We start from the raw sequence: 19,903 nt of genomic DNA, 5'->3' as shown, positions 1-19,903 counted from the left end.
CAAGTACAATAAATGGTGATGTAAGCACGTGTCAGGTCATGACGGTATACATACTTCAGGGGTCAAAATACAGCTACTGCCAAGTGAAGAGTGAATTCATTAACTATTTGGTTGCCAGCAGGGACTGGTCTTCAACCAGACTGTAGCAGAGGATGGAAAGATTCACTTCCATTTTTCCCTTTAGAAATACCAATACAATAGTTGCTTACAAGAAATAGCATTTTAGCATTTAAAAAAATGACTGTTGCTCACTGACTGTAGTAATGGGCACAAAGTAAAGCTTATTGCTTTTATCCAACTCCTGGGTGTGTGAGCAAGGGCAACACAAATTCAGCCTTTGTTGTTTCCCCTACTGCTAATACTGAACAAAGCTCAGACACTAGAAATTGCCAAAAACCAGTAATAGTAAAGCATAAGCATAAGCAACAGCTCAGTAACAAGAGGAACCTTTCCAGTCATCCATCTGCAAGCTCTTTTTTAAAAAACAAAACAAAACAAAAAACCCTGGTAGTGGGCATAAATCCTCAAAACACCACGTTAACTGGTAATTGCATTACACCTCCACAATGCCTTGACTCCGAAAACGCTATTCAGATTCTGACTGCTATCAGTTCAGCACAATTACTGAATTTGTAAATTTCATAAATCTGCATTATCTCAGTCATCCATGAAACACAGGGTGTAACAGACATCTGTGAGAAGTTTAAGCTGCTTTACACTGAATAAAAGTCCTCTACTTAGAGCTGATTCCACTCCCAAGTAAGCACACAGCTTTCACAACCCTCACTTCTCCTCGTATAACACCCTAATGAACATGCTGTTCTATCCCTACAATGAAGCTGAAGTCTTGCAGGCAATGGCTTCATCTTATATTAAGCTCCAATTTGTCCTCTGGAACCTACTCAAACTGGGCAATGACAGGTTGGGATATAAGGTACAAAGCTGCATAACCACCCCACTCTGTGTGATGCATAAAAATAGAAAAAATATGATTGCACAGATTTTATTCCAATTCCTTGTAATTTGTCAAAAATTTATAATTTTTCAAATACAAGCAGAAAACAATTGTTTGTGAAATGACTGAAAAGAGTAGGATTTTATCACGTGCTTCATGATGAAAATATGTTGGGAATTTATAAAAGTATGACCTAAGCTACTACGTAACTTTGCAACTAGAAAGGTTTATATGCAATATTTAGACTGTTCAGAATAGCCTATCTGCTTTGTTGGTGTCAGCATCTGGAAGTGCTAAACAGACTCAACAAAAGGTAGGTATCATTGCTAGCCTCATCTCTAGTAAGAATTAATTACCTATGAGTTAACGTGTGTAAGATAATAAAGAAGAAGGATACAGTTAACTCTACATTTTGGTTGTTATTACCCAAATAAGGTTAAGGTTCAAACCTTCAAAAAGGTTTGAAACTTGCAGGTAAAAATTATAGTATCAAATCCAGGTATTACTTGACTTTCCAAAAGATAATGATGACTTATTTTATCAGCAGAGAAATTGAATTCTGCATATTTACTGAGACATTTTGTAATTGATGACATGCACATTACTAAGATTATAAGCAAAGAATTATAAACAGAATGACATCATAGGCAGGAGTACCAGCTTTCAAAAGACAATTAAGAAAGTAAACAATATCTTAAGAATGACACTAGTAAGAGGCATGTTGTTTTTACCCATTTTGGCTGAAACGTGAAGATGGGAAGATGATAATTGTAAAGCTTCCTAATAATTCTACCCTGAAGAATCAAATCCCACTTCATCCAAATTATTTACTCAAATATTACTAAATTATTTACTTTTACCTAGGTGTTCTGGGCAAAAAAAAAAAAAAAAGAAAAAAGAATATAGTTACGTAGAGAGACTATGAGAGACCATTAATTAAACTTGGACTCAGAATTCTAAATCTGCCATTTTTTTTGTGATTCTATTTTTGCAAAAATTAACTTTCTCAGTACTCAGAGTATTTAACAACAAAATCCAAAACAATATCTCTTAAAAAACATATACATTCTAGCAGTGACATCATACTGTAGGTCAACAGCTCTGTTTACCTTACTGTCTGGATAACATGTGTTAGCCACTGGCCAGAAAGTTCAGATTTCATCTCCCAGCCACCATACTGTCTTGATTCTCCTTCTTTGAGGCTGAACGGAAGCAAAGCTCCACGGATAAGTTTCTCCAGAGAATGCATAACTTCCTGAATCATTTTCTGTGCCAGAATAAGGGAGAGAAAAATCAAGCAAAAAGACCTACCAATATGCTTAAGCAGCTATGTACGTACTTGCTATATGTAGCACCTTGTAACATGCTTTACAGAAGGTGCCTCATACTAGAGAGTCTGGAAGGATGAGGTATAAGGGCATACGTGATTCAAGAAATCTGATTTTCAAGGTGGTGATGCTTAAAGCATTCTGCTAGGAAGGGCAACTGAAAGAAAGCAATGTTTCCTTCCCATAACATACCTTGAAATCATTCTGTCTTTGTCTAGCGTTTTTCTTTGATTTTTCCATTTGCCCAGATTTTTCAGCAGTCTGGTGAGAATGAGAAAATTGAAAAGCGTAAGTATCTCATAAGCACTGTTAAAATAATTATGAAAAAGGGGGTTTTCAATGTGAAGAAGTGAAAACCAATCACTGAGTTTGTGATGTAATTATAAAAATTAACTCATGCTATCTGAATAGCTAGGGACCATATCATCAATAAATTTTACTTCCTGTTGGTCAGTGTGCTAATGTTTAATTCTAAGGAACAATGTTTATTTGACACAAAGTTGGGGACAAGTCCAAAACTGGCTCAAATAATACAAACTTCATGAAATTAAACTATTCTCATTAAAATGTTAATGAGAGCTAAAACATATACAGCCTAATTGTGCATCAAATTTCTATGAAGAAATGATTTTCCCAGTGTGGAAGCTACCCAGGTAATAATACTGATATAAAGTGACAGATGCTTCTTGGAATGTGAGCAATTTGGAATTGCAACGTGTGTAGGAGATGGTATGTTTTTTTAAAACTTTTTTTTGTGCTCATGGGCTTTTAGAAACAGCATTTTGTTGAAAATATTCTCGAAATAATTCAACTGACTGAAAAAGAGACACTGCAAAATAATCAGCATCTTCATGGACAGTTCACATTTTTGAAAACTGAGGAACATGAGTACACTTTGCATGAGACAGTTACAGTTGAAAAAAAATGTGGTTTGACTAATAGTCTTCCTGTTTGTAGTTACAACTTTCTGTGGAGTCTACTGAGAACACAAAGCAAATTATAAAGTTATTCAAAATAACATGTTAAGTGCAGATATAGTTTTATACTTAGAAAATCTCCTATTTTATGTATGTACAGCAACATCTACTGGACAAACAGCGCAATAACATGACAATACTTTATTCTCAGATTAAGTTTACCTTCAAATTATCAAACTGACGTACTATTATTTGAATTCCATCCGTGTTACAGATTTTTAGGATAAAATAAGTATTTTGAATTGATAATAAATTAGAGAAAAATAGAACTATGGAGCTTAAAAGTTTTGGAAAATAAAGTGCTATGAAACTGTCATACTCTAAAGCTGAACTGTTGAGTTTCAGACAAGAAGAACAAAGCTTAAGAGTTACTGCTGTACATAATAACCATTTCTCTCTTCTAATGCCTTAAAAAAGAAAAGAGGCTGCACTCCTTTAAACCTAAAGTATCAAATTAAAATTCACATTCTTGCTGCTGGATTAAAGAACAACAAAAAGCTCAGAAATCTTTGATATCTTTCTTTTCTTAGTGGTTTTGCTGAAGATCAAACTTAAATCTTTCCTGCACAGACAGACCAAAACTATTTTGTGGTAAGACCAACGGTTACTACTCGGATACGCTGCTTCACCTAGAGTGATTCAAAGAACTACACTTTTTAAACTGTTGAAAATATCACGTAAATCTTTAACTGACAGTATTCGAAGACATACAAGCTAACCTTTCAGAAGTAAAAAGAACCTCCCACAAAAACCAACAAGCCAAACAAGAGAAAATAAATAGAGCTTTTTATTTATAAGTGGGGATTTTCCTGTAGATTTGTTCAAGTCCATTGAAACAATCCTCCAAAGCATTTTCACAGGATTTTTCTCACAAAACAGTAGCAGTAAAGATGACTGCTTCCATAATGACAAATAGCAAGTGACAAAGTAAATATATTTCTTATAAGACAAATAAGATCTGTATGGCTTATAGAAAAAGGTGTCAGGCTCAAGTCTTGAATGAGATGTGCTGACAGATACTACTAGGCACCCTGGAATAAACCTTCTACGTTATACCAGTCCACTCTCTTTGCTCCTCTCAGGTGACTTGTGGCAAGCAGATGCTCAAAAGGAACTGAGATCAAAGTCTCTCCTCCTGTTTCCAATAACTTAGGGCATCTTACATGTGGGTGAACATTGGTTCTACATGTGAACAATGGACCATAAGAAGCCAAGTACGTGGAGGTGAATTTCTTAAAAGCTCAGACTCTGACCCAGCAGAAGAGCAGACACTCTGCAGACTAACAAGAAAACTACTTTTGCCAACCTCCCCGCACCCCCTTTTTTTTAATAACATGGAAACCATGTTTTGATGGGACATAAGGTCACCGCATTTTCCACTAGCAGTCATTCTCAAGAACAAAATTTCTCAACCTCATTTACAGTTCAAGTCTCAGTTTCTCTTGAAATTGCTTTCCTTTTCATTGCACTCAGAGAAAGAAAATCACAATAACTTGCAGTAGAATTTGTAAAGTCAAATTTCCAAAAGCATTATTATCAAATACAAAAGTTGTCATTTCCTTTATGAAATGAACAATTTTTGTGAAAGTCAACAGTACCAAAGTTTATTCTTGATTCTACTTCCTTCACACAATGTTATGAGTAAATGTAAAACCTTTCCTTTGGTTTTTATCAAGTGAAAATATGATCATGAATAGAATCTATTTCACTGCAGCTAAAAGGACCTCCATATAGGCTACAGTACTTATGAGTATTATCATATGAAAACATTACAGTAAATAAGAGACAGTGGCAACAAATAGAACTAATAGTTTGAAAATTCAATTCTTTTGATAAAGAAAAAGGGAAACAACAGAACAGCTGTCAACTGTAGTTCTAACTTAGAGATAATTCTCCAGTGGAATAATGCAACTGTGATGATTAAGGGTTGTAAACACAGCAAGATACTATAAGCATGACAGGATAAGAATTCTCAACAAATTACATGAGATTGCTACCATAAACAAAAGTTTTAGGTATATAAGTCTTTAGATTCATATGTATAAAATAAAGAAACCAATCTGAACAAAACCAGCTTGTTTTCCACGTCTTTTGTTGTATCCCTGACTGACACTACATCTGCTTGCAGACCTTGTTTTCATAGTTTTCTAGGATCCTCAATAGCCAGCATCCGACTTGGCTTTCCAATGATAGTTATGTAGATAAGGTGAGAATGAGCACCTTGACATCTGTTGAAGGCACAGAACTATATTTTATCATCCCTAATTCTTGCATTTGTCTTTGTCAGACTCGCTCCTTGGAAATATCCCAATACTCTAATTCTCCTGAAGAAGGAACAGCACAGCTTGAGGACCGGAAGTGAACCAAAACTTAACCTGTGATCAAATTTTAGCAATAACAGAAAACTAAAAGCTATTAAATTAATCCATCAATGAGTTAATTATGTGCCTTTTTCAAACCCATAAATAGCATGCACACAAAAATGTCACATGATGGCATCAATCATTCTTTTTTTTTTTTTAATATTTTCTGCTACTTGGAGTGTCAACATCGTATTTACAGAACTGTAGAAACAAGATAATCTGAGCAATGACCAGAAACATAGATGACTACTGCAGCTGACTATTTTCAGACAAGACTCCCTGTATAGAATGCCAGTATGCCAGCACCCTGGGCCTGGTCATTTTGCAACTCTAGTATTGAACCTATCTTCATCTCCACATCCTTAAAGCTCAAGAAATGAGTACTCCTATTCTAAAGAAATGAAAAATTTTCTCTATGACTTTATCTTCAGCACATCTCTACCCTTCATTCAATTTGCACTTCTTTTCAGATCATCAAAGAAGGGAAGTTTGCCAGTTATGATTAAGAGATGAAACCACACAGATATTGACTCCAGCATCTGGAATGCAGACGCAAGACAGAATTCAAAGTTATCCCAGTGTATGTATTTTACTGTAGCTTATTGGTCAATGTTTTTTATAAACCAAAGATAGCATCTCTCAAAGGGAATAAGAGTTTAATTTATTTATTTTTAAATCTGAGAGGTTTATGAAACAATGCTGTCACATTAACCGAGTTAATAATGAAATATAATACATTGAATAAAATTATTACGGAATTTTGTTATTTAGAATTCATTTATATGCAAGAATCCATACCTCACTGAATAAACTTCCATTCACATAAGAAATCCAGAGCTTCCAGAAGTTGGGTAGCTGACTTACAACAAGTTTTGTCAACTTTTCAACAAACACAACTTGCTGTGGTGCTTTGTATCGCCAGGCTAAAAGAGAGGACACAGGAAGAGAAAAGTAAAACTAAAACCTTTTTAGCATTAGTTTTTAGCATTAATAATATAATACATACTATGAGCTTGCTGTTGTTTCGTATTGCAAAAGTGGTTATGCATTATTTACATAAAACCTTTCAGTGGAAAAAAATTAACAGCCTGATCCATCCATATATATGCTCATAATTGGTGCACATGCAAATTCACTTTTCTTTTCTCTTATGCTTACAAGGAGCCAGTGCTATGACAGTATGCACCTGTACAAAGAAAGCCTATTCTGTATCTAATGCAATTCACTGAAGAATCCATTCAGCCGCTCCTCTGTCATCGAAACACAAATGTAAAGCAACATGAGAGCAATCAAGATACTAGAAATTTCAGATGATGAGGTGGTGATACTAAAGAAACAGGGCTGCTAGGATAGTTTTGTGATCAAGGCAAGCAATGGGAACGGGAAGATCACTTTATTTACAGCTCAAAGAATTTTCCATTGTAGCCTGAGTCAAGTTGCCAATCTCTCATCTTAGTTTCCATTTGTAAGGTAAAACATTTTCTCTGGAACATAGGAGATGCTAACATTATTGTTAGAATCCAATAAATGTAGCACAGATTCTTGAATGAAGAACACAATCAGAATTATCATATAACACTTCAGTGTTATATTAACCTCCTTAACCTCCTTAGAGCCCTGGTACACTGGCTGTTAAAAGAAAGTAGCTTACAGTTTGGCAGCAGATAACTTCTCTCAGTTGAGGGAGGGGAGGTAAAGAGAAAACTGAAAATGGGCAGAAGCAGGTGCCATCAGTACGGAAAGCAAAGAAAAATACAAAATACTTCTCTATAACCACCCACCTTCTCCATTGAAATTTTCTTGGTTATAACGTTTTTAGCAAACCATGACGTGTAGATAATTCTTACATGCTAAAAGATGTGTTTCACCTTGTCATGGTTCTATGTCTTTTTTGTTTTTGGGTTTCAGTATTCCACATCAAAACATCATGTAGTGTACTGGGCATTAAAGTGTCACTGCCCCAATTCCAAGTACCTATCCCTGTACATTACAGAAGTCATGGGATCTGGCCCTGCCGGGTGGGGGGGGCGCTCTCTTACTGCCTGGCAGTGGGTGCTGGAGGGTGCTTTCCTAGCCGTTCCAAGCCTTTCAGGTTTGACTCGGTCACGGGAACTCTCTCTCTCTCATCTTGTCTGATTTATTAACCTCAATTTCAATTAAATTGTATTATATTTTGTTATCTTGTATTCCGATATTATAGTAAAATAAGTTTTCCTCCATAGATTGCTGCCGCTGCTCTTTTCCTCTCTCCCTTCCTTCCTTCCCATTTTTGTGGGACTGGGTTGGGGAGGGAGGGCAGAGGCCTGTCACCCCTGTCATGGACATAGATTGATCTGGTCAACTCCGTGACAGATTTTTTGGCGCCCAACGTGGGGCTCGACTGCTTTTTAGCTTTTAGAACGAATCCCTTTTTCTCTCTGCTCTTAGAGAGCTTCGTTAGGGAGCATTATCAGTAGTCCAGGTTTCTGTGCTGGAAAACCTGACCTTGAAAGATTAGGCGTACTGCCAGTGTGCTGGGATATTTGTAAACTTTGAGCACTGCTTAGTCTGGGTAGTGCCCTTTTTTCTTTTTTTTTTCCCTCCTCTTGTTAGCTTCAATTCATTAACCCTTTTTAGCAGGCACCACTGATGAACCCACTCGTTATTGTGGGGGTGCTGGGTAAAGGATTAAAAGCAATGGTGTTAGTCACAACCTACTGGCCATTAATCTAGCTCACACTTATGTGCTGTGGAATTGCAACCATATATAGCTACCTAATGACACTGATGGAGACACCTATATTTTACCTATATTCAATGTGGTATGATTTGAACTTTGACATCCACATCCCAGAAGGAATGGCTAATTTCACAAACAGCTACATCCCAAATGGAATAGCTAATTTTACGAACAACATGATGTTCAGACCAGTCTCCAGGTTTTCTTCTCAGTTTGTCAAACGTTTTTTGAATCTTTAATTAATACTCATGTTAGTGTGCGTGTCATTAAGTTCTCTGATTGTATTCATAATTGTGAATAATAAGAGGAAGGAGTCTCTTCCAAAACCAGAGAATGATGACTGGCAGGGAATATGGAGAAGTTTAGGAAAGGTTTTAGTAGAATGGGGACCTGCAGTGTCATGGGATTTTACTCTTGAACACTTGTGGGATCCTGAGAAACTAAGCCAGTATTTGAGTCAGGGACAATGCGGCTTACATAAACCTAAGGAGGTACAACTTATTTGGGGTTTGGCTTGTGCTTACTGTAGCCTGAATGAAGTCACACCCCCACTGAGTGCTGCTGTGCCGGACATGTTAGAACTCCAGTATGAACTGGAGTCAAAAGCGGCCAAATGCTATGCCACCACTGACATTGCTAATGCCTTCTTTTCCATTCCTTTGGCCAAAGAATGTAAGCCACAGTTTGCTTTCACAAGGAGGGGCATTCAGTATACCTGGAGCTGTTTGCCCCAGGGGTGGAAACACAGCCTGACCATTTGCCATGGGTTGATCCAAACTGTATTGGAACAGGGCAGTGCTCCTGAGCACCTGCAGTACATTGATGACATCACTGTGTGGGGCGATGCAGCAGAAGTCTTCACGAAAGGAGAGCGAATAATCCAAATTCTTCTGAGTGCTGGTTTTGCTATTAAGCAAAGCAAAGTGAAAGGACCTGCCCAGGAGATTCAGTTCCTAGGCATAAAGTGGCAAGATGGCCGTTGTCACATCCCGACAGATGTGATCGACAAAATCACTGCCATGTCTCCACCCGCTAGCAATAAGAGAGACACAATCTTTTCTGGGTGCAGTGGGCTTTTGGAGAATGCATGTTCCAAACTACAGCCTCATTGTAAGCCCCCTTTATTATGTGACGCGAATGAGAAATGAGTTTACATGGGGCCCTGAGCAGCAGCAGGCTTTTGAACAGATTGAACAGGAGGTAGCCCGTGCCGTGGCCCTAGGGCCAGTACGGACGGGACAGGGTATAAAGAACATCCTCTATACTGCTGCTGGAGAGAACGGTCCCACTTGGAGTTTGTGGCAAAGAGCCTCAGGAGAGACCCGAGGCCGACCCCTGGGATTCTGGAGTCGAGCCTACAGGGGGTCGGAAGAGGGCTACACTCCAACTGAGGAGATCTTAGCCGCGTATGAGGGGGTTTGGGCTGCTTCTGAAGTAGTCGGTACTGAAACACAGCTCCTTCTGGCGCCCCGACTGCCAGTGCTGAACTGGATGTTCAAGGAAAAGGTTCCCTCCACCCATCATGCTACTGATGCCACTTGGAGTAAGTGGGTTGTGTTGATTACACAACTAGCACGGATGGGGAACCTCAGCCATCCAGGAATCCTAGAGGTCATCATGGACTGGCCTGATGGTAAAAAGTTTGGAACACCACCAGGAGAAGAAGTATCACGTGCTAAAGAGGCCCCACCATACAATGAACTACCAGAGAATGAAAAGAAATATGCCTTGTTCACAGATGGATCGTGTTGTATTGTGGGAAAGCATCGCAGATGGAAATCTGCTGTGTGGAGCCCCACACGACAAGTTGCAGAGGCCACTGAAGGGAAAGGAGAATCAAGCCAATTTGCAGAGGTAAAGGCTGTCCAACTGGCCTTAGATGTTGCTGAACGGGAGAGGTGGCCAATGCTCTATCTCTACACTGACTCATGGATGGTAGCAAATGCCTTATGGGGGTGGTTACAGCAGTGGGAGCAAAATAACTGGCAAAGAAGGGGTAAACCTGTTTGGGCTGCTGAACTGTGGAAAGACATTGCTGCCTGAACAAAGAATATGGTTGTGAAGGTGCGCCATGTAGATGCTCATGTGCCCAAGAGTCGGGCTACTGAAGAACAGCAAAATAACCATCGGGTAGACCAAGCTGCCAGAATTGAGGTGGCTCAAATAGACCTGGACTGGCAGAACAAGGGTGAATTATTTCTAGCTCGGTGGGCCCATGAGACCTCAGGTCATCAAGGGAGAGATGCAACATACACATGGGCCAGAGACCGAGGGGTGGACTTAACTACGGATGCCATTGCACAGGTTATTCATAACTGTGAAACATGTGCCATCATCAAACAAGCCAAGAGGATGAAACTTCTCTGGGAGGAAAGGTGATGGCAAAAGTACAAATATGGGGAGGCATAGCAGGTTGATTATATCACCTTGCCACGATCTCGCAATGGTAAGCATTATGTGCTTATTATGGTGGAGGCAACCACTGGGTGGCTTGAAACATATGCAGTACCCCATGCTACCGCCCGAAACACCATACTGGGTCTCGAGAAACAAGTCCTGAGGCGACATGGCACCCTGGAAAGAATTGAGTCAGATAATGGGACTCGTTTAAAAAATCCTCTTGTAAATACTTGGTGGCCCAAGATCAGGGCATTCAGTGGATTTACCATATTCCCTATCATGCACCAGCCTCTGGTAAAATTGAACGATACAATGGATTGTTAAAAACGATGCTAAAAGCACTGGGTGGTGGAACATTTAAGCACTGGGAGAAGCATTTAGCAGAAGCCACCTGGTTAGTCAATACCAGAGGATCTATCAATCGTGATGATCCTAACCAATCCAGTTCCCTACATATTCAGGGGTCTGTGCTGGGTCCGGTCTTGTTCAACATCTTCATCAATGACCTTGATGAGGGGATAATGGCCACCCTCAGCAAGTTTGCTGTGTTGCCATTCAGCAAGACCTGGATAGGCTGGAGAGCTGGGCAGAAAAAAACCGGATGAGGTTTAACAAAAGCAAGTGTAGAGTCTTGCATCTGGGAAGGAATAATTGCATGCACCAGTACAGGTTGGGGGATGACCTGCTGGAGGGGAGCTCTGTGGAAAGGGACCTGGGTATCCTGGTGGATGACAGGTTGGCCATGAGCCAGCAGTGTGCCCTTGTCGCCAAAAAGGCCAATGGCTTACTGGGGTGCATTAAAAAGAGCGTGTCCAGCAGGTCGAGGGAGGTGATCCTCCCCCTCTACTCTGCCCTGGTAAGACCTCATCTGGAGTACTGCGTCCAGTTCTGGGCTCCCCAGTACAAAAAAGACAAGGATCTCTTGGAAAGAGTCCAGCGGAGGGCCACGAAGATGGTGAAGGGCCTGGAGCATCTCTCCTATAAGGAAAGGCTGAGTGAACTGGGTCTGTTCAGCCTTGGGAAGAGAAGACTGAGAGGGGACCTGATCCAGGTCTATAAATATCTAAGGTGTGGGGGGCAGAATGGCGAGGCCAGACTGTTTTCAGTGGGGAGTGGAGACAGGACAAGGGGAAACGGCTGGAAACTGCAGCATAGGAAGTTCCGCACAAACATGCGCAAGAACTTCTTTACAGTGAGGTGACGGAGCACTGGAACAGGCTGCCCAGGGAGGTGGTGGAGTCTCCTTCTCTGGAGATGTTCAAGACCTGCCTGGACGCCTACCTGTGCGACCTGGTGTAGGGAACCTGCTTTGGCAGGGGGGTTGGACTCGATGATCTCTGGAGGTCCCTTCCAACCCCTACAATTCTGTGATTCTGTGATTCTGTGACATATCATAGAGGGAGATAAAGTGCCTGTTGTACATGTAAAGAACATGTTAGGAAAGGCAGTTTGGGTTCTTCCAGCTTCTCGAAAGGGCAAACCTCTCTGTGGTACAGTTTTTGCCCAGGGACCAGGATCCACTTGGTAGGTAATGCAGAAGAATGGGGATGTCCAATGTGTACCACAAGGAAACCTGATGCCGGGGGAGTGCAGTTAATAATTCTATGTATATGCATATAGCCATGTGTGTGTAATGTATTGTAATCATTTTTCGTTTGTTTGTATATATGTATATATGTTTTAAGCATGATGTAACGATGTAGAATAAGGGGTGGAATGTCATGGTTCTATGTTTTTTTTGTTTTTGGGTTTCAGTATTCCACATCAAAACATCATGTAGTGTACGGGGTATTAAAGTGTCACTGCCCCAGTCCCAGGTACCCATCCCTGTACATTACAGAAGTCATGGGATCTGGCCCTGCCGGGTGGGGGGGGCGCTCTCTTACTGCCTGGCAGTGGGTGCTGGAGGGTGCTTTCCTGGCCATTCCAAGCTTTTCAGGTTTGACTCGGTCACGGGAACTCTCTCTCTCTCATCTTGTCTGATTTATTAGTCTCAATTTCAATTAAATTGTATTATATTTTGTTATCTTGTATTTCGATATTATGGTAAAATAAGTTTTCCTCCATAGATTGCTGCCGCTGCTCTTTTCCTCCCTTCCTTCCTTCCTTCCTTCCCATTTTTGTGGGACTGGGGTGGGGGGGGAGGGCAGAGGCCTGTCGCCCCTGTCACAGACATAGATTGATCTGGTCAACTCCGTGACACACCTCAATAACCAGTGTCTACTTTAGAACATTAGGAAAATGAACATACTTCTGAAGAAAAGCCAACACCTTTACAGAGGTCAATGGTCTTGTTTTTTTATTTCCCTTTGGTGTTTTTTTTTTCTTTTTTTCTTTCTCCATTTTATCCTAAATAAAATGATAAAATTAAAAACATAATGCTATCCTATGTTACTCTTTGGAAACGCAGAAGCATTTTGAGTGAAAAACACTTTTTGTCTTTAATCTGCTAGACAATATTGCCTACACGTAACAGGAGTTCACCAGTTAGCCCAAAATAGCTGCATAACACTGTGTTAGGCATCACCAAAGCCTCACTATTTTGTTGTGTTAGTAGCTGGTCTTGAATCTTCCTGAAGAACAGCACGCCTTCAGCAGTATCCACCTGCAGAGGTGCAGGTCCATTAATTATTGGTCTACTTACTTATTGGGTGGAAAAACATCTGTTCAGTAAAATTTTCTTTCACATTACAGTCAAAAAATTTTAGAGATTGTCAATTAGCATTCAAAAATCCATACTGAAAACCCACACTTATGAGAAAGACTGTAATGCCAACAAAACCCAAGTTGTAACCCAAAGATTTTAATTCCTCCTAGAATGTTACCAACTTTGTCAAAGGCTCCAGTGCAAACCTAAGGTTGTGACCAAGAATATCATTCCTATCTGTAAGCACATTATTTACTTCATGTATGAAATTCTTTTCCCTTCTAGGAAGCACAATTCACACCTATTTCAGAAGCTGTCTTAGTCCCATATTTGCAGAAAGCAGATTTTTGTTAGAGTAACTTACTGCACAAAATGCCAAAAGGACTTTCAGGCCGTAAATCCAGGATATTTTCACTTTTTTTTTTTTACACTACAGAAAGTTCCAATATATATTATCGCAGATATTTTCATATATTCTCTTACACTCATCCTAATGACAAAACTATAGTTATCATTCACATGTCCTTGTACTCAAGCTAGAGCTGGATGCTACATTAATACTATACTTACAAATTCAAAGGACTTTCTTCAATCATTGTAATGGACAGTGACTGTGAATGAAACCATGAGGAAAAAACCAAAAACCCACAACCCAATGCTACATTCAAATTTGTGAAAAACAAAACGCTGCACAATCATCCTGAAAAGATATCAAATCATTATATACTTGGAATGGCACAATATCAGAAGAGGCTTGTTTGCTTTGGATCTCCACACAGAACAGCAAGACAGATAAGCCTTCAATGCTTTCTACATATGCAGTAAGAAAAAAAAAGAAGTAAAAAAAAGCATTTCAAAAAAAGCAATGCATCTAAATAGCAATGAACTTAACTTAGAGACAACATATTCTGACTCTAGGGTCTTTGGATTGGATACATAAGGCATTACGATGTTTTGATCCTACAGCTTTCCTTAGAAAGTTTAAGCTGAAGTTCATTGAATCTGCAAAACTTGTTGAAGACATCTTTTCCAGGTTGAACATCCAGGTTACGGATCCATAATTAAGACTCTAAACTCTAAAACTCCAAACACTGCTAAAACTGAGTCATGTGCTTGTGTTTCTCTTTCTGTGTTTAAAGAATGAGACAACCAGGATTGGATATGTGAAGTCACAGGAGTAGCTAAATGCAAGGAGATCTATCAGAAACACACACAAAAGTTCTAACAGCAGCAATGGAAAAGTCGGTGGTTATGCACATGAAAAGAAAATTCTGGTACTGCAGAAAAGAAATAATAAGCAGATTTCGGTTACAAGCTACTTAATACTTCCAAAAAAAAAAAACAAACCCAAAAAAAAACCTTGGTAAGCAACACTAAGACGTGCAGAGAAGGGAGAAACATGAGTTCCCAATTTTTAACGTTTAAAGTGAAGTTTCATAATTTACCTCCAAAGCTTTGTCTTCAAAGAGATCTAATACAATCTGTGGCAGTAAAACTAATAGAGATGACTGGAAAGATGAACAAACCTATACAATATATACACAGGTTCGGAGTTTCAGTTTGTTTTCTGACTGTGCAACATAGTGGACATAGGTAAATGCAAGTACATGTTTCCAAACAGAACAGTCACCCACCGTCAATGCGGCCAGACTGAAAACTGCTGCCTCTCTTCAGTGAAGCAGTTTGACTGAGGTGGCCAATTGGAGATGGACGCACATCACTGTCCAGGTCTAGCATGGAGCTGTGGAGCAATGATGTGCCTAAACAGGGAGGGAAAAAAAGCAGTCATAATGATTTCATGCATCAAATGATAAGAAAATGCAAATTAATTCTGATTTTATTTGGAAGTGATACAAGACTAAAGTTATCTAGTAAAAAACAATCTTGCTTACTTAGAATGTTCGTTCATCTACATCAATGCTATACAATAACACTGCTTTTGACTCTCATATCAAAGCCAAAAATACTAGTATCAAGTGAGAAATATTCTTTGGTCTGTATGTCTCTCAGCTTTTACAGCTAAGACCCTACAATTAATTGCTTGAAAGCCATGGATAAATATGTATTTACATGACATTAATGACATGACACTTTCTCATGGCACATGACTTTTTGACAGTAAAGGTTTCCTGTGCTAGTTAAGTTGTAAAAGGCAGAGTATTCAAACTGCTTCTTAGATATTTGACTTGCACAGAATGCAGGTAGTAACAGTCCATCCATCATGAAGCAGATAAATTAACAGCATGGTGTTCTTGTGTATGGCTATAATCATCTTGCACATATACACAATATTTTGCAGATACCACAGTCACTGTTTTCAACTAGTTCTATTTTCTAGAATATCTGTCCATACATAGATCACTGTACCTTAGCCCTAAACAATGATCTAACTTGACAGAAGTAGATACCTGGAGGATAATAAATGTTTTGGAAAACAGCCATATCATAATGAGAAGTCCATGATTATTATTTTTTTTAAGCATATCAAAGTACTATTGGTATTTCTCTTTAAGTCTAAATTGCTGCTTTATGCATTTCACTTTACAGACTTATTTCTGAAAGCAACCACAAAAATGGTATCTGACTGACTGCAGTGTATACCACTGAAATTAATCACAATTCATACTGAATTTTAGACTGATAATCTCAGAGTTTGAGTTTACATTGCTTTAGCTTTCCCATCAATACCTAGATTCACCTAAAATAACAGAAAAGCCACAGAGTAAAAGCACTAGCTCAAACTTTACTGTGCATAGGTTCAAGAGTAACACAAAATGAAACGGATTTGAAGTTTATTTATTCTGAATTTATGCTGCTATCAAAGCAGTATAAAGGTGAAGATAACAGCAAGTCAATTTATTTCAGCAGCTGGAGTTTAAAGAACAATTCAAACATTGTGAAGCTTATTGCAAACTTGCAAAGCTGTTTTTGAAAAGAATTCTTCCTCCTTTATCAGTGTTTTTTTTTTTCTTCAGAAATTTCCTGTGGCCTCAAGGAGGCGCTGTCATTACAGGGCTAATCAGTTCCTTGATTCATCTCCTCACTGCTCTCACTATGAAACACCTCAGCAAATTGACTCCTTTGCTGCAGTTAAAGACTGCTACACTGCTCTAATCGACTTGGTGAATCCAGCTATCTTTGGTTTGTGTTATCATTCTGGTGACCATATAACTCCACTTACTACAAATGTCTTATATTTACAACATCTTTAAAATCAGCGAGTTTTCAGCTATGAGGAATCTGCCGCAGTGGGTGAGTGGCACCATGAGCAATTTCCATTGTGCGTTTCAGTAAGAACAGGGGAAAAGACTTTGTTCTGCATCGACTAAAACCAGAGAGTAATGAGGAAGGAAAAAACTAAAGCTATCAGAAGTTTTAAAAGTAAGCAGTGTATGCTGCAAATGCAAATAGTTAATTATGAATTAGTGCTATTCAACTGTCCATACAACACAGATCTGTATAAGGTCTATATTTGGATTTGATATGATTACTAAAACATACCTTAAATGTTGTAATAATTAATTTGTGAGAAAGCATTTCAGCAGCCTTGCAGAATGAAGTGGAAGCAAAACAAATTTATTTCTCTCTAGCTTTGAGAAGCAAAACAACCAAACAAAAGCAATTATGCATTTGGTAACTTGCAGAAATTCTATCCAGAATAAAAAGAAAAATATAGAAAATTTTGAGAAGTTTTAAGTGTCTTTAAGTTCTTTGGTTTCCATAAAAACATGACTCTGAGATTCAACATATCTACATTTTATTAGGTTGAAAAAACAAACAAACAAACAACACAGTGTGTCTGCAAGGACAATGAGAACTGTAAAAAAAGAAGTAAATTTATATGCCTATTTTATATTCTAAATCAAAAAGTAGCAACCCTGTTTTCACAAAACCTGCATTTAGAAAAACGCAAGATATACCAAAGCTTCCCTCTTTGATGTCTTCATATAGGATTTATGCTCTCACCCTTCAAACACCTTGTTAATAAGAGGAATTTCTTGTAAACAGATGGTCTCTAAAAATGACAGTGCCAATTAGACCTCAGGATTAAGAAAAACAGATACACTTACCCAAACATCTTAACGTGAATTAGTTCAATTAAAACCATTTGTCTGAGGGAGCTGAAAACCTACAAATCCTGTATTGCTGCTACACCAACCCCACACTGCCCAAATGGTTTCTACATATTCACCAGGAACAGAAAACACGTAAAGAATACTCTCTTGTTCCACCAGAAAAACCACATCATCAGTTTGCAGCCGTACCAGGAAAAGAAAGTTTAACATGAACTAATTTCTTAATTGGTTGTCTAGCATTACAAGCAACTATAACATAGCAGCAGGGAACTACAACAGCACATATACCCTCAGGACTAATAAACATCTGGACTACATTAGCAAAGCTGATCTTGCTTTCACCCGACCAGAAGATAGCGCTTGAAGACTACACACTAACACATAAATCTTGTATTAAAAAAAGAAGTGGGAATTGACTTACAAACACTTTTTCTCCCGACCCAGCTCATTCCTTGTCTGGAGCCAAGAGCTTAAGCTTAGCCGCATAATGTAATGCAATGAATTAATATTAGTGTGGACTGTAGACAATAATATTTATAAAGTTAAATGAACTACTCAAATACTAATATACTGCTTTTCATTTTTTTGATTTGTATGGTATTTCTACGTTCTTAGCTCCTGAATATAGGATAGCAACGATCTCAAGTCTTAAGAAATTAACTCTTTATTGTGCTCATAGCTTTTAGGATATCACATACACATTCCTGACTGACATTTGTTTTATAAAAATACCCCACATCTTTGAAGCTACAGAAATTTTGATTTTTTGCATCTATATGAGTATATCTGCCTGACTCCCACGACAAGTGTATATTTAACCAAGGAAACACAGGAAAAACAAGTGTACTACATTCTCCTCTCCTACCAAACAGTCATGACAAACCAGAAGTATCATGAAATTCTTATTATGTTTACAACTGTAAAATCGTGAGATCCAATAATACATTTTAAGGACCTTAACACTGCCTTAATTTTTCTATTTAAGGAATTTTACTGGGCTTCAAGTTTTTGTGCACAAGGTATGTAGAATAAAATTCATGTAATTCTGATACTGTGTGAGATACAAAGAACAGTTTTTTTCAGACCTCTCTGCTCTAGTGCAGTAAGATGTCATTAGATTAAGAATCTCAAATAAAACAAAATCCAAGTCCAACACGTTTTGAGCTTTTATTATACTTCCACTTTCTTCCAAATTTATCAGAGCTACAGTTGATACATGGTGCTACGCATCTGCAGTTGATGCACATGCATCATGCAGTTTTTGTGCATGCTGTCTGCACACTCCTGGCATGCAGCGCACTGCAGCCTCGATGTAAAAGATGACTAGCGTGAAATGTGCCTCAAATAAGACTTTTTCATGCTCAACAACTGAAATCTTTAAGAGGAGCTTGACTTCTGTGTTACTAAACAATTACAAAACCAATTGTAATGAGGTCTAATGGAGCTGACATGCCACGGCTCTGCCTGCTTCCGTCAGCCACCTGAGAGGAATGGGCTCCTCGAGGCACTGGGGGAATCCCACCTCTGGCTGCCACCCGGTGGATCCATACCACTCAGCTGAAGGTTTTTAAAAGGCTTTTTGCAGAAGATACTGACTGACCACCAGAGGATTACACAAAGCATTTTTCTCTGCGACAAACAAAAATGTTAACAAGTTGCCAACCTCGAGCTGTGTCATTTGTCAACGTGATTTTGCACGGCAAGTCAAACAGCAGTCATTACACAGACTAAATGTATATACACAGCATGCATATGAGCAAGATCAAGAAAGAAAAAGCCTCTACAGATGTGCAACCAGGTGAATACAGTTACTGTATTCTTTCATCCATTATGTATCTGGGAGTGAATTTTCTCACAGGCCACAATGGTGAGGGAAGGCTGATCTATAGCCTCCGGACGCTCAGAAGGGCGGCCGACTTCCTTACCACCCTTAAACACCTTTGAACATTTTTTCCTGCGCACAGCGGGCCCTTGTCCTGTGCTGCAGCCTGACCACCCACTGTTGCTTGTTGACCAAACACGCGGTGCCTGGAGCCCGCACTGACACAACCAGGATAAGATTCCTTTCAAGGACGCCGCAGAGAGAATTTCAATTTGTCTGGGCAAGAAATTAGGCGAGCAGAAGAAATTACCTAAAAATTAACCTGCTCAGCAGATGAATGACTGCATTTTCTTTTTCCTTTTTTTCCTTGAGAACCCTTTTCTTACCAGCATTATTAGCAGCGTGTGAAGATTAAATTGCTTCACTTTAAGGAAAGAACATTTTGGGAACACATTTAAAAATGAGCAGTTTTTAATTTTACTTTATTTTTTTAATCTTAAGGCTAGTCTTTGTTATCCCAACTGTAGAATGAAACCATTTTTTGATTTACCACAAAAAAAGGGCAACTGGGTATACTGTTGTTTTGAGTGGTGTTCTAAGTATTTCACAACCCAAG

General features: G+C 38.9%; 1 protein-coding gene across 1 annotated transcript in view; it reads right to left on the bottom strand.

Moving 5' to 3' along the window:
• Positions 1-19,903, bottom strand: part of EXOC2 (exocyst complex component 2) — a gene marked incomplete at both ends in the record, with an annotated part of 118,280 nt that overhangs the window by 50,030 nt on the left and 48,347 nt on the right. Inside the window, 4 exons of the mRNA XM_079533953.1 lie at positions 2,065-2,222; positions 2,476-2,544; positions 6,422-6,546; positions 15,024-15,149. Coding sequence (XP_079390079.1) covers positions 2,065-2,222; positions 2,476-2,544; positions 6,422-6,546; positions 15,024-15,149 — 478 coding nt within the window. The remainder of the gene's footprint in view (positions 1-2,064; positions 2,223-2,475; positions 2,545-6,421; positions 6,547-15,023; positions 15,150-19,903) is intronic.

The sequence above is a fragment of the Tetrao urogallus genome (genome assembly GCF_951394365.1).
Source record: "Tetrao urogallus genome assembly, chromosome: 3".
Lineage (NCBI taxonomy): Eukaryota > Metazoa > Chordata > Aves > Galliformes > Phasianidae > Tetrao > Tetrao urogallus.
The sequence above is the reverse complement of the archived record's forward strand: the minus strand, read 5'-3'. Positions and strand labels throughout refer to the sequence as shown.